At 38.3% G+C, this 14307-nt stretch overlaps 1 protein-coding gene across 1 annotated transcript in view; it reads left to right on the plus strand.

Moving 5' to 3' along the window:
* The window catches only part of LOC106880484 (coatomer subunit beta), a 208801-nt gene that overhangs the window by 137316 nt on the left and 57178 nt on the right, over positions 1-14307 (plus strand). The window contains exons 15-16 of the mRNA XM_089365970.1: positions 4882-5002; positions 10681-10752. Coding sequence (XP_089222096.1) covers positions 4882-5002; positions 10681-10752 — 193 coding nt within the window. The remainder of the gene's footprint in view (positions 1-4881; positions 5003-10680; positions 10753-14307) is intronic.

The raw sequence follows: 14307 nt of genomic DNA on the forward strand, positions 1-14307 counted from the left end.
ATATATATGTAGATGTAAGTTTGTACATACATGTACGTATATATGCATATACTCATTTGTATATATATCATCATCATCATCATCATCATCGTTTAACGTCCGCTTTCCATGCTAGCATGGGTTGGACGATTTGACTGAGGACTGGTGAAACCGGATGGCAACACCAGCCTCCAATCTGATTTGGCAGAGTTTCTACAGCTGGATGCCCTTCCTAACGCCAACCACTCAGAGAGTGAAGTGGGTGCTTTTACGTGTCACCCGCACGAAGGCCAGTCAGGCGGTACTGGCAACGGCCACGCTCAAAATGGTGTATTTTATGTGCCACCCGCACAAGAGCCAGTCCAGGGGCACTGGCAACGATCTCGCTCGAAAATCGTACGAAGGCCAGTCAGGCGGTACTGGCAACGACCACGCTCAAAGTGGTGTATTTTATGTGCCACCCGCACAAGAGCCAGTCCAGGGGCACTGGCAACGATCTCGCTCGAAAATCGTACGAAGGCCAGTCAGGCGGTACTGGCAACGACCACGCTCAAAGTGGTGTATTTTATGTGCCACCCGCACAAGAGCCAGTCCAGGGGCACTGGCAACGATCTCGCTCGAAAATCCTTACACATGTGACGGGCACAAGTGCCAGGAAGGCGACGCTGGGCACAGGTGCTATCCCGATTTCGCTATTCACTTGCCCCAATAAGTCTTCGCAAGCTGAGTTTCGTGTCCAATGAAGGAGACGACGTTGGCACGGGTGCCAGTCGTCGAATTTAGTTCGATTTCACTTGCCTCAACAGGTCTTTGCAAGCAGAGTTTAGTGTCCAATGTAGGAAAGGTACGCATGAGTGGGCTGGCTACACCCCTGGCAGAGGCCTTGGATTTAGGTCTCACCTGGCTTGCCAGGTCTTCTCACGCACAGCACATTTCCAAAGGTCCCGGTCAGAAGTCATCGCCTCGGTGAGGCCCAATGTTCAAAGGTCTTGCCTCACCATCTCAGCCCAGGTTTTCCTGGGCCTACCTCTTCCACGGGTTCCCTCAACTGTTAGGGTGTGGCACTTTTTCACGCAGCTATCCTCGTCCATTCTCACCACATGTACATACCAGTGCAATCACCTCTCTTGCACACCACAACTGATGCTTCTTATCTTCAGCTTTTCTCTCAAGATACTTACACTCTGTCGGGTATGCACACTGACATTACACATCCAGCAGAGCGTACTGGCTTCATTCCTTGCGAGCTTACGCATGTCCTCAGCAGTCACAGTCCATGTTTCTATATATATATATATATATATATATATATATATATATATACATACATACACACACACACACACATGTATGTATGTGTGTATATATATCTGTGTTTATGTCTGTGCTTGTCCCCTACCACTGCTTGACATCTGGTGTTGGTGTATTTACGTCCCCATAACTTAGCGGTTTTAGAATAGTGACTGATAGAATAAATACTAAACTTTTAAAAAATAATAATAAGTCCTGGATTTGATTTGTTCAACTTAAAACCCTTCAAGGTGGTGCCCCAGCATGGCTGCAGTTAAATGACTGAAGCAAGTAAAAGATGAAAGATAGAAGAAATACAATATACTCAAACCTTACAGAATGGATATATGACTGCATAACTGTTGAATAGATCAAGAAAATTAAAGACAAGCCCAAATGCAAATTCATCCAGTTCGACATTGTTTTACCCCTTGATTTTCAAAACTCTCTTCTGAAAGGTATTCAGTTTAGTAAAGCTTATACAACCATCCCTAACATTGATATAGCCTTTATAATGAATGCAAGGAAATTATTGCTTTTTCATATCCATTGAGTGAAAAAGAATGGAAACGAACTATTTGATGTAGCTCTGGGGAGCCATGATGGAGCAGAAGTAGCAGATTTAGTTGGTTTCTACATCCTACATATCCTGAAAAAGAAGATGCCAGCATAAGATTATATAAGGACAATGGTCTAGGAATAGTTCATAATAAAAATGGCCTATGATATGGATAAGATAAGAAAGAGATTATGCAAAATATATAGTCAACTCAACCTAAAAACTACAATCAGCATGAATCTTAAATAATTTAATTTCCTGGGCATTAATATGAATCTTTGTACAGGCAAATTTAAAAGTTTGCATTGACTAAATGAGGACATCTCCTATATAGACAGTGGCTCTAACCATCTTTTGTCAATAATTGAACAATTAGTTAATAGCATTGGAAATCATGTTGAAGTAACTTTCAAAAAAGCAGCCCCATATGATAACACTGCATTAGAAGGATTCAATCTTAAGAACATTATAACCTATATTACACCAAGTGTAGATAGGTCAAAAGAACATAGACATAGGAAAATATTTATTTTTTACGTTATTTACATTTGATGGATATTTGTCCTCATCTTATTTCTTGTTAATGTTTTGGCTGATATACCCTCCAGCCTTCATCAAGTGTCTTGGGGAAATTTCAAACCTGGGTTCCCATTCCTAAGGTATTTTTTGATGTTATTATTATTCAGGGTTAGGGTTAGGGTTAGGTAATAATAACATCAAAAAATACCTAAGGAATGGGAACCCAGGTTTGAAATTTCCCCAAGACACTTGATGAAGGCTGGAGGGTATATCAGCCAAAACTTTGCGTTAACAACAAACAAGATGAGGACAAATATCCGTCAAATGTAAATAATGTACATAATTCCTCATCTCTTAAATATAGAACTGTAGGAAAATATTATAGTATAATTCTCCATACAGCATGAATGTGACTACAAATATAGCTAGACAATTTCTGAAACTTACACACACCCACTTACTGCACTCACATAAATATCATAATCTTTAAAAGAAATACACTTAAAGTTAGCTATAGTTGCCTTCTCCAACATAAGATTGCAATAAGAATAATAATATTAGAAACACCCCCTCAGATCTTGTAATTGTAGATACCTCAATAACTCCCCTGAATAGTATGTTCCTAGCAAAAGAACTGGTGTGCAAGACCAACATCACTAACATGGATGGAACAATAAAAACTTATATTAGAATGACTGGAAATACCTTCAAGGAGAGATACATGCAACACCTTTATCCGATATGGTATGGACCTTTGAAGAGTGAGGTGTGTATGTGTGTGTATGGATAACCCCTGTATAAATTAGAGCAACATAGATAAAGCCAACAAATATCTTAGATACTCTGTTTGATAGAGTGGTAAAGGCTAAGAGAGGCTTAGAAAAGCTGGAATGAAGGTTGTAGTAGGGAGCATTATCAAACGGTTGGAAGGGCAGATAGGTGGAGCAGAAAAAAGAAGATTTGCACATGTTCTGCAAAGTGAGAATCAGAGGTGTGAAATGTTTTGGATTGATAATACCCTGGAAGGGTACCAAAGAGGCAATCTTCTTTGTGTGGTAATTGCAATACATGGCTAAAAGTAAACCACTAATCTTTATATTTATTGACTTGAAGACATTTGGTAGGTTACTCTAGTCAGTAATATGGTAATCACTATGAAAACTAGGCATAAACAAATGGTTTGTATGAGTAGTATACAACGCTGTATACAAAGATACAGGAAATAAAATGTGAGTTAACAATGATTTCAGTAATGAATTTAGCATGATGGTAGGAATTTATCAAAGTTTAGCCCTCAGCCTCCTGTTCATCATACTCCTGCAAGTCATTGCAGAGGAGTTTAAGACTGGCTGCCTATGGAAACTCCTTTTTGCTAATGATCTAGTTCTCATAGCTGAATTTATAAGGGAATTAGAGAGGAAATTCCAGGCAAGGAAGCTAAACCTAAAATCAAGAGGTCTCAAGGTAAATTTAGCAGAGATTAAAATTTTAGTAGAGCTGGAAAGTTGACAGGGCCCTGATATCTACAAGGAAATGACCTTGCTCAATATGCAAGAAAGGAGTATGTGTAAACTCCATACTCTGTACCTAATCTAAGCTATGGTGTAGAGGAATCACAGGCAGACTAACAGAGAAATTAACCTTTGTATGATGAAGATGCATTGGAGTAATATATACTATGAGCACTCCTGAAACAGATTCTCTTAAATGTCCAAACAACTCATTAATCAATAGCTTTTGTTATCTAGGAAACATAATTAACAGGGGAGGTGGTTGCTCTGAATGTATAGTAGCCAGGGTAAGAATAGGTTTGTTCAAGAAGCTGATATGCTTGCTGGCAATAACAAAGGTCTTTTTCCCTCAGATTGTATGTCATTTGTGTTAGAATGATAATGCTGCATAATTGTAAGACATGACCCTTGAATGTAGTAGACTTGGGAAAACTGGAAAGAAATGAAGCTAACACACTCCATTGGTGTGCAATATAAACCTTCATGATCAACAAAGTACAAATGATGTTGAAACTCTGCTGGTGTAGGTATGTGATGCATATGGATGAAGACAGCTATATTAAAAAAAGTGCCAGTCAATGTCATAGAGCATATGAAAGAAGGAGATCCAGAAGACATGGAATGAAGTGAAGACTGATCTCAGGATTTGGATCATCATGGAAGAGATGAGAAAGGACTAGGATAACGGCCAAGGGGATAGGCTTTCTCAAGCACAGCAAATCAGATATATATTGTATTGAGTCAAAAGTCTTGCAATATTTTGATGACTTGCTTTATTTGTCAAGTTACAACAAAAACAGCCTAGCATTCAAAGTAGAGGCCATTGTGTTGCACTGCTAGAAGCCACCTTTTATGCCAATTTTTTTTTCCCGTGCTCACACATGTGCACACACAGACACACACACACTCTCTCTCTCTCTCTCACTCACTCACTCAGTTGTGGTTTAATTACTGTGAGTAATATGTATATAATATTTTCTTGTTCTTAATCTCTTTTTTCCCTCTGTTTTCCCTCTTTTACAGACCTCCATTTCGCAGGTACTTGTTAAATGGAGATTTCTTTGCTGGGGCTGCCCTGGCGACCAATCTCACTAAGTTAGCCCTTCGCTATATCAAACTGACTGACTCTAAGAAGAAGCAGAATGTGAGTATTATTTGCATTTGTATAAAAGTTAAGCTGCATAACTTATATAACTGTTAGAATAGAGGGATAATACATATAGATTGTGAATATATGTATATAAAAGTTATATTACTACTGAAAAAGTTGACTTTATCAGCATGTACATTGTCTCACTTAAGCCTAGAGTCATTACACTAGATTATGTCTTGGTTTCCATGACATTTAAGTAATTGAGAGTATAAGACTCCCACTTACTCCATCACAGGGTTAATAACCAGCTGCCCTCTAGCACTCATCCAACTAAGTGTACTGTAGCAATGTGAAATGGCACATGCTTCCCACGTACTGTCACAGCTCATTTATAGATCTTGAAATTCTCTGTGCTTTAATAATATTGTCTGTGCTTTTAAGTGGTAGTTTCTAAACAAAAGTGCCTACATATACACAGTGAAATTATTTTTTTGTAGCTTTTGCACATCAGAAAAGCTATCACTCTTCATAAATCATACAAATTTACTTGCCACACTAAAATTTCTTCATACCTTCAGGTGTAAGGTATGTACCAAGAGCACAAGAGACAAATCAGTATTGGTAACTTAAGATGCTATTAAATTAATGATACATAAATTAGTAACCTCTTTTTTTTTATAAATATATTTAACAAATAAAAGTTTGTAGCTACATATTGATGCTTACATTTCAGTTAGAACTCATTGATGCAATTTTCACCATGCTTGCTTGAATACACACACTAAATAGTTGAAATAAATGTAATGTAGACACAGGCATACATACATTAGACAATTCACATTAACAAACAAGAATACAAACATAAACATATATGTTGAGATGCTGGAATACAAGTTGAAATATAACTTATATGTGTGTAGTTAATAGCTTCAGATACAAAAGGGGGACCTAACAAATCATCCTCATCATCACCATCATTTAGGATCCGTTTTCCATGCTGCCATGGGTTAGACAGTTTAACCGGAACTGGTAAGCCAAGTCTGATTTTGGCTTGGTTTCTACAACTGGATGCCCTTCCTAACACCAACCATTCCAAGAATGTAGTGGGTGCCTTTAATGTGTCACTGGCATGGGTACTTTTACATGTCACCTGCATGGGTGCTTTATGTGTCATTGGCACCGGCCATGACTACAATTTTGCTTAGCTTGACAAGTCTTCTGAAGCACAACAAATTGCCAAAGGTCACCAATACTTGTCATCACCTCCATGAGACCCAACATTCGAAGATCATGCTTCACCACCTCGTCCCATGTCTTCCTGGGTTTACCTCTACAGTTCCTCCCACAGTTAGACATTGGCACTTTATACAGCTGTCCTTGTCCATACACATCGCATGACCATACTTACACAAATGCCTCTCTTGCACACCACATTTGATGCCTCTTGTGCCCAGTTTTTCTCTCAAAATTCTTACACACTGTTGTACATGCACACTGACATTGCACATCCAGTGAGGTACACTAGCTACATTTCTTTCGAGCCTTTGCATGTCCTCTGCAGTCACAGCCCATGTTTCACTGTGTAACATGGCTACTTGCACACAGGCATCATACAGTCTGCCTTTCACTCTGACGGAGAGGCCTTTTGTTACCTACAAATGTAGAAGCTCTCTTGATTTGCCCAGAGGAAGACAATCCAGCATACAAGTATAAACACAAGTACATAAATATTGGAACACACACATGTATGTATATGTAGGTATGTACATATATGTTCATGCACGCACACACACACACACGGGCATATTTTGCAGCAGCCAGATGGCTTATATGGGATGCATGGGGGCTATGGATTTGGTTCCCATACTGGGGAGGGAAGTAGGCTACTGGAGTTCTGTGATGCAAATGAGCTTATAATCCATAACACTAACTTCAGAAAACCAGTCAGTCAATTGTTCACCTATCAATCTGGTGGCCACACAAGTCAGATTGACTACATTCTCATTAGAAAGCAGGAAAAGTGGTTGCTTTCAAATGCAAAGACCAGGTGAAGAGTGCACTCTTTAACATAGGTTAGTCATTAGTGGCTTCAGACTTTGGGATTCTGAGAGGCAAACCAGTTTGATATCTTAAGGATCCTCTGAATTGACAGAGATTTAGAGACATACTGATTGAAGTATTTGAGGAGGAGGAGAAGGAGATAGTGACATATGATATTGAAGACAACTGGAAGTTCCTATGGGACAATTTAATGAGGGCCACTGACCAAATTTGTGATGTGGTGGTGGAACTGTGTAGTAGACAGTGCCATTAGAGCAAAGACACAGGACTGGAAGGGTGGTAGTAGCAGAGAACTGTATCAGGTAGCTAGAAGGGAATCTAGGCAACAGGTATATTTAGCTAGTAAAGAAACAGAATTGTAGAAGTTTGCCAATGTATGAAGACCAGAGGCTTGAGGTGTTTTGAATTGCAAGACAGTGTGTCAGAGAAAATTATGATGTTATAGGAGAGAAGTGCATTTGCATTGTTGATGATTCACTTGCAGTTAGTGATTCTACAAACAAAGAGGCTTGGAAGTACCACAATGAAAGGCTGCCAAACATAGAGAATACATGGGAGAAGGAGAGCCTGCCTAATGTGGAGCCAACAGAGGGCTGACTATCTGAATTAACAATATTTTTATTAGATAAAAGCAATTAAAGATTTGAAGAAAGAGAAAGTTCCTGGCCCATCAGGAATCACCATTGATATGCTTAACCCTTTCATTACCGTATTTATTTTGAGATGTTCTGTGTTTCTTTCAGTTAATTTTAAATATAACAAAGAATTTAGTAAAATAACTTAGTTATCATTAAGCTAATGTTAGGAACATAAATTGTGACTAAGGTTTGGTGGAAGATTTTAATTTAAAACTTATGAAAACAAGACTTTTGTACTACAGAGCCAAAGGTAGTTTCAGTCAGGTTGGTATCGAAAGGGTTAAAATATCTGGTAGAGTGTATAGTTAATCAGGTTATCCATGAAGGAGTCACACCCAATAACTGATGTAGCAGCAGTATAGTCAGCTACTACAAAGGTAAAGATGATGCATTGCACCTGAATAGTGGAGTTTCCACTTTCAATTCAAATCTACAGCCCCAGATCCACAGAATCATGTAGAGGAGACAATGACTATATCTAGCTGGATGTGTTTCACCTGCTCCTCTAGTACTTGCTCTTCACCTGTAAGGGTCATGGCATTCTAATTCCTAATCATTAATAGATGTTCCCTCCTAGCCCTACTTCCTGGTCCCAGGATATGCATCCTTTGTGCTCCCACCCAATGCCTCTCTAAGCAAGTTGCAGGCTTATTGCTTGTTATATTGGTATTGGGTAGAGACTGCAATATATTTTTTGAATGAGCCCCTCTACCTAAGATCTGAACTCATCCCTTGTTAACCCTGCACAACAGATGATGTAGTATGGTTGTTCTTTTGAACCCCTTTCATATTAGTTTTTACTGGTCTTATTTGCACCAGGCACTAAGCTGGTATTTGTTATGAAGGTCACAGAGGGTGTCATTGCACAATTGATACATAATTAGATCATCTTAATGAGATGTAGTTTGGTTTTGTGCCTAGAAGAGATACCACAGATGCAATCTTCCTAGTAAAGCAACTTCAGGAGAAATAATTGGCTAAGAGTAAACCATTATTCCTAGTCTTTGTTAACCTGAAGAAGGCATCTGATAGGGTACCACATACAATAACCTGGTGGCACTAAGCAAATAGGCTTTGATGAATGGCTTGTGAATACTGTACAAGCCATGTACAAAGATGCAGTAAGTAAAGTTAGTCAACAATGATTTCGATGAAGAGTTTAACCTAAGGGTTAGAACCCATCAAGGCCCTGTCTTCAGTTCCCCATCCTAGTCCTGCAGGCCATCACAGAGAAGTTTAAGACTGGCTGTCCATGGGAACTTCTATATGCTGATGATCTAGTTGTTATAGCTGAATTTATAGGGGTATTATAGAGGAAATTCCAGGTATGGAAGCTCAATCTAGAATCAAGAGGCCTAAAAGCAAACGTAGCAAGGACTGAAGTTTTAGTAAGTAGGAAAGATAACGGGACCCTGGTATCTTCAAGGAAAATGCCTTTTTCAAAATGTGGAAAAGGAGTAGGTATAAACTCCATACACTGTACCTAATATAAGATATGGACACACAAGAAATGTAAGCAGACTTATAGAGAACATATGTGATAGTTGCACTGGAGCAGTACATTCTTGAAATACACTGAAAATAGACTCCATCGAATGTGTGGATAGCTTACTAGAAGTAATTGATGAAAGGCAGATTATGTGATGCTTGTGGTTTGTATTAGAGCTGCAATACTGCATGATATTGAGACATGAGCCTTCAGCACAGAAGAATTGAGAAGATTGGAAATATATGAGGCGAGCATACTCTGTTGGATGTGCAATGTAAGTGTGCATATGACAGTATAAATGTGCCAAGAGAAAAACGGCATAAGAGGAATCAGATGTAGTGTATGCTGATATGGTCATATGATGTGTATGGATGAGGACTATTGTATAAAGTGCCTATCAGTAAATATGGCTGGAGCTTGTGGACGAGAGAAATCCAAGAAGACATGGAAGGAAGTGGTGAAACCTGACTGCAGGACCCTGAGCCTGATGGAGGAGATGCCTAAGGACTGGGATGTCTGACAGTACATGGTCCTCAAAAAGACTTGGCTGATCATGGCAAAACTGACTCTGAAAGAACTGTTGCTGTACGTATTACTTAGGTGCACAAATAGACACTCATCCAATCTCCTCCTCCTTGCCCCCACCCGTATCTTTCTTATTACAGCTTCCCAATTCACCCCTCTTGATACTACACTCTCTTATCCATTAATATTGTCCTCTGCACGTATATATCACACTGATCTTTTCCATCCCCACATTGGACCACTGAATTCTATCCTCATGTACTCCACCTAACTCTCTCTGTCACCCCCTCTGCTCTCGTCTCCCCAGACACATCATCATTTACTTGCTCCCCACTGCCATGTCAACTGTATCATCATTACTATCCTGTACCTACTCTCTTCTTGCCTCCATTTACCTCCTCAATTTAGACATCTTTGACAATCCCCACCCTTCATCTGCTTTTTGACCCTTACCTAGTCATTACTGTGTTGCTTGTCTTCCCTCTCTCATTTTCCCCCCTCATACACTCTTACAGACCTCCACCCACTCCTAATTTCACTGTTCCCGCTCACTTCTACTCAATTTGTACCTTGAGGTGCCACCTTGACACCCCATCACCACTATTAATCACTGCAACAACTACTGATTCATTTCTAACTCTCTCCTAAATGTCCTCATCCATACACATCATATTTAATTTAACTCCCTTACAACTAGAACTTACTCTGACTCATCCCTTCTTTCTTACCTTAACCTTCATCTGCCTGCATAATCCCCTCTTCTCAGGTTTTGAAGGCTTGCAAGCTGCATAGTAACCTCACTCATGTCAGTAGCAAAAGAAAAATAGCTAGTGCACAGTATAAAGTGATTGGCATTAAGGAAGGGCATCCAGCCATAGAAATCATACTGTCAGATCTGATCAAACTGTGCAATCCATGCCAGTATGGAACATGGACATTAATGATATTAATGATATATCTACATATATATATATGCGTACAGATTATGACATATATTTACTGTTTTCTGGCTACAGGCTTTTATCGCTGACTGCATGTTGCTCATGGCAACTGTTATACATCTTGGAAAGTCAGGACTTCCTACAAAGGTAAGCAACATTTTCTCTCATTCTTTTTTTCTTTTTTCTTTCTATTTTTCTTTCATCATTGATTTCTGCTTTGATTTACCATTAGAACATGATGTGTACTACTAATTATTAATGAAAGTTTCATAGATGTTTTGCAAAGTCATCTGGATTACATTGTATAGACCATGTAAACTTATCCCAGAAAATGATCTCTTCTATCTTGGATAACATATTTGAAAACATTATAATAATATTTGTTAAAAGATGCTAAATTACTCATTATGTAAAACATACTAATTATAATTATGTAACATGCATAAAAATTGGTTTTAGTGTTAGATTAGAACCTTACACTAAAACAGATTTTATTTATATCTCCCTAAGTAAAAATGCAAGCCTGGCAACTAGTTTATTGCAATTCAGAATTTTCTTTAATCATTAATTGTTGATTCTACATCACCAGAATTCTGGGATTTATTTATATACTAGCAGAGATACCTGGCATTGCCCGTGTTACATGCAATTGAAGAATGAGACTTTTCTGTTATATTTTCTGTAAGGAACTGGAATACAAATGATTCGAATTTCATGAAAATTGCACATGAGGGTTCTTTCCTTCTTTACACACCATAAAAAAATTCTAATCATGAGACATGTATCCCATACTATTGATCTTTATGTGCATATTCCAAAATTTCAGTCTTCTGGAACCTGTAAAAAGGATTTTGCTCCTGAGAAATGGAGCTCATGGAGCTCTAAAATGTAGGAATGAAGGCCCCTATTGGGGGTGGGTGTGTTAATGTCAACCAGAGAAGTTGAATTGTTGGGAATGTTTTTAACTTGGGTCTTATAGTATGCTTGTATATATGTGAGAGTAGAGGGCTTTCCTATAAGGTGTTATCCACCCCTGATTGGAACTCTCCCGTATGACATGTACGCATGCTCAGTGACTTGCTTTAACAGTTGCAATCAGCTGAATGCACATTGCCAGTGACATTTGACATAATTACCCACACTCTGTGGTCAGGATTCTTTTTTTGGTTTGATGTTGGTATTGAAGGGATTACCAGACACCGGACAATACAGTGAGAGCAGCTTTCACTCACATCGTGGTATTCGATGCTGTGTACGTGTCTGTCGTGGTAAAATATGCCACTCCTTAACTGTTGCTTTGCTTTCATCTGTAGCACGAGGTAATTATGTCATTATCTGTGAAATTCGGCAACTTACAAAGATCTTTAGATCAGGCAATACTTCACCGAGAGGAGATATAAGCTTCTGCTTATTCCTGTCTGAAGTATCGTCCGATACTTCAGACTTATCGTCCTATGAATTTACTTTGTTGACATATCGACAGAATTTTTATACCTTTCAACCTTTCAATCAAGTCCGCCTTTCTTCCAGTAACATACTGTCCATATAATCTTAAATATTTCTTTAACTCAGGCACAGTAAGTACTTCAATAGCTGAATCATCAAGCTGCTTTATATCCATGATAAGACGTAAAACAATAACAATGGCGTGGGTTAGCCTCCGGAAGTTTAATTATCTACATGGAGCGCTGCCTAGCCAAGGGAGATAACCTACTTATAGGAAAGCCCTATAGTCTCACTTTAATAGTTTCAGTATGAAATTGAAAGTATTAAAGTGAAAGTATTGAAATTACAGTAGTGACATGTTACTGTTTCACTTTTGACAGGTAATACTGAAATAGTGGAATAGTTTCAGTGTTAGAGTGAAAGTATCTGACATTACAGTAGAGTGATGTTATTGTTTCACTTTTGACACGTAATACTGAAATAGTGGAGGAGATATGATATTGCTGTGGGCTCAAACTATGCAAGAAGTTAAAACTTTTTTTGGTCTAAGACACTACATGGACCCTAAAAGGATTTTGCTCCTGAAAAATGGAGCTCATGGAGCTGAAAAATGTGGGAGTTAAGGCCCCTATTGGGAGTGGGTGTATTAATGTCAACCAGAGAAGTTTAATTGTTGGGAATCTTTTTAACTTGTGTGTAATATATATTGTCTGAATTTCTTTGAAATAGGAAATATATGTATGTTCACTGGGTTTGTAAAAGAGAGAAAAGCTACAAGAAAGCAAAAGATGAATGATCATGATAATCAGTCAGCTACCCGAGCCTAGTTGTTACTACTCCCCAATGTAGGATTCCTCACCATACAGGTGACAGGCACAGCTTTAAGATGCATTACGGATCTATAGCAATTGGAAGGGCATGACCCAATTGAAATAACAACGTGTGACGCTTGGAGTAAAGGGAAATGAAAGTGTCGCCTCTGGAGTTTGCAAATGACCACTATACTGATAGGTAACTGTGCAGAAAATATTTATAATCGATAAATGTCTTAGAACAACCAGTCACTCATCTGGGAAGGCCTTGAAATCAATGTTATCAACTGGGGACTATGTGTTTCGCAGTGATAATAAAAAGACTCAAAGGAGGTCTGCAAGGAAATAATTTTACTCAACACTTTGCAAGTGAATCAGTGGAGGCAAAGATGCGTCTCATTTACTTGACAATTTATGCACCACATTGCAAAAATCACAATGTAAGTATACCTGAAAGGATAGTCTTACACTGTTGTACTGTTGAATTACAAATAATGCTCATCTGTTATGTTCGGGTGACCCTATAGCTTCCAATGGTACAACTGTATTCGTCTTTGCTTAGGAAAAATGACTAAATTGTGGGTGTGAAGTCCCCATGAAGGGGTCTTTGTAACTTCTAAGAAGAAGAAATTTTAGAAACATTACTTTATTTGTGTGTAATATGTATGGTTAAAATTTCATCAACATCAAAAATATATGAATTTTCATGGGGGTTATGGCCATTATGCATAGATTATAATTTCCAAATTTCATAAAGATCCATTCAGTACTTTTGACGTAGTTTTGGATAAGAAAACAAATGACTAATGTGTGTGTTTGTGTGCATGTGTATGTGTGTGTGTGTGATGGGTGTATATATGTATAGATATCTGTATCCATGTATATATATGTATATATGTGTACATATTACATGTACATCTATATATATATATATACATCTACACATATGTATACATATACATGTATGCATGTAGATCTATATCTATATATATCTATACATATACGTGTACATATACATGTATATGTATACATATACATCTCTCTCTCTCTCTCTTTCTTTCTTTCTCTCTCTCTCTGTTTCTCTCTCTCTCTGTTTCTCTCTCTCTCTCTCTCTCTCTCTCTCTGTTTCTCTCTCTCTGTTTCTCTCTCTCTGTTTCTCTCTCTCTGTTTCTCTCTCTCACTCTTTCTCTCTCTCACTCTCTCTCTCTCTCTCTCTCTCTCTCTCTCTCTCTCTCTCTGTATATATATACACACACACACACACATATATACACCATTAAAGTGAAAGTATCTGTCATTACAGTATCGAAATGTGATTGTTTCAGTTAGTGGAATAGTTTCATTTTTAAAGTGAAAGTATTTGACATGAGTGTTTTTGTTTCACTTTTGACACGTAATACTTAAATAGTGGGAGATATTATGTTGCTGTGGACTTGAACTATGC

The sequence above is a fragment of the Octopus bimaculoides genome, chromosome 18 (assembly GCF_046866305.1).
Source record: "Octopus bimaculoides isolate indiv1 chromosome 18, ASM4686630v1, whole genome shotgun sequence".
In the NCBI taxonomy this organism is placed as follows: Eukaryota; Metazoa; Mollusca; class Cephalopoda; order Octopoda; family Octopodidae; genus Octopus; species Octopus bimaculoides.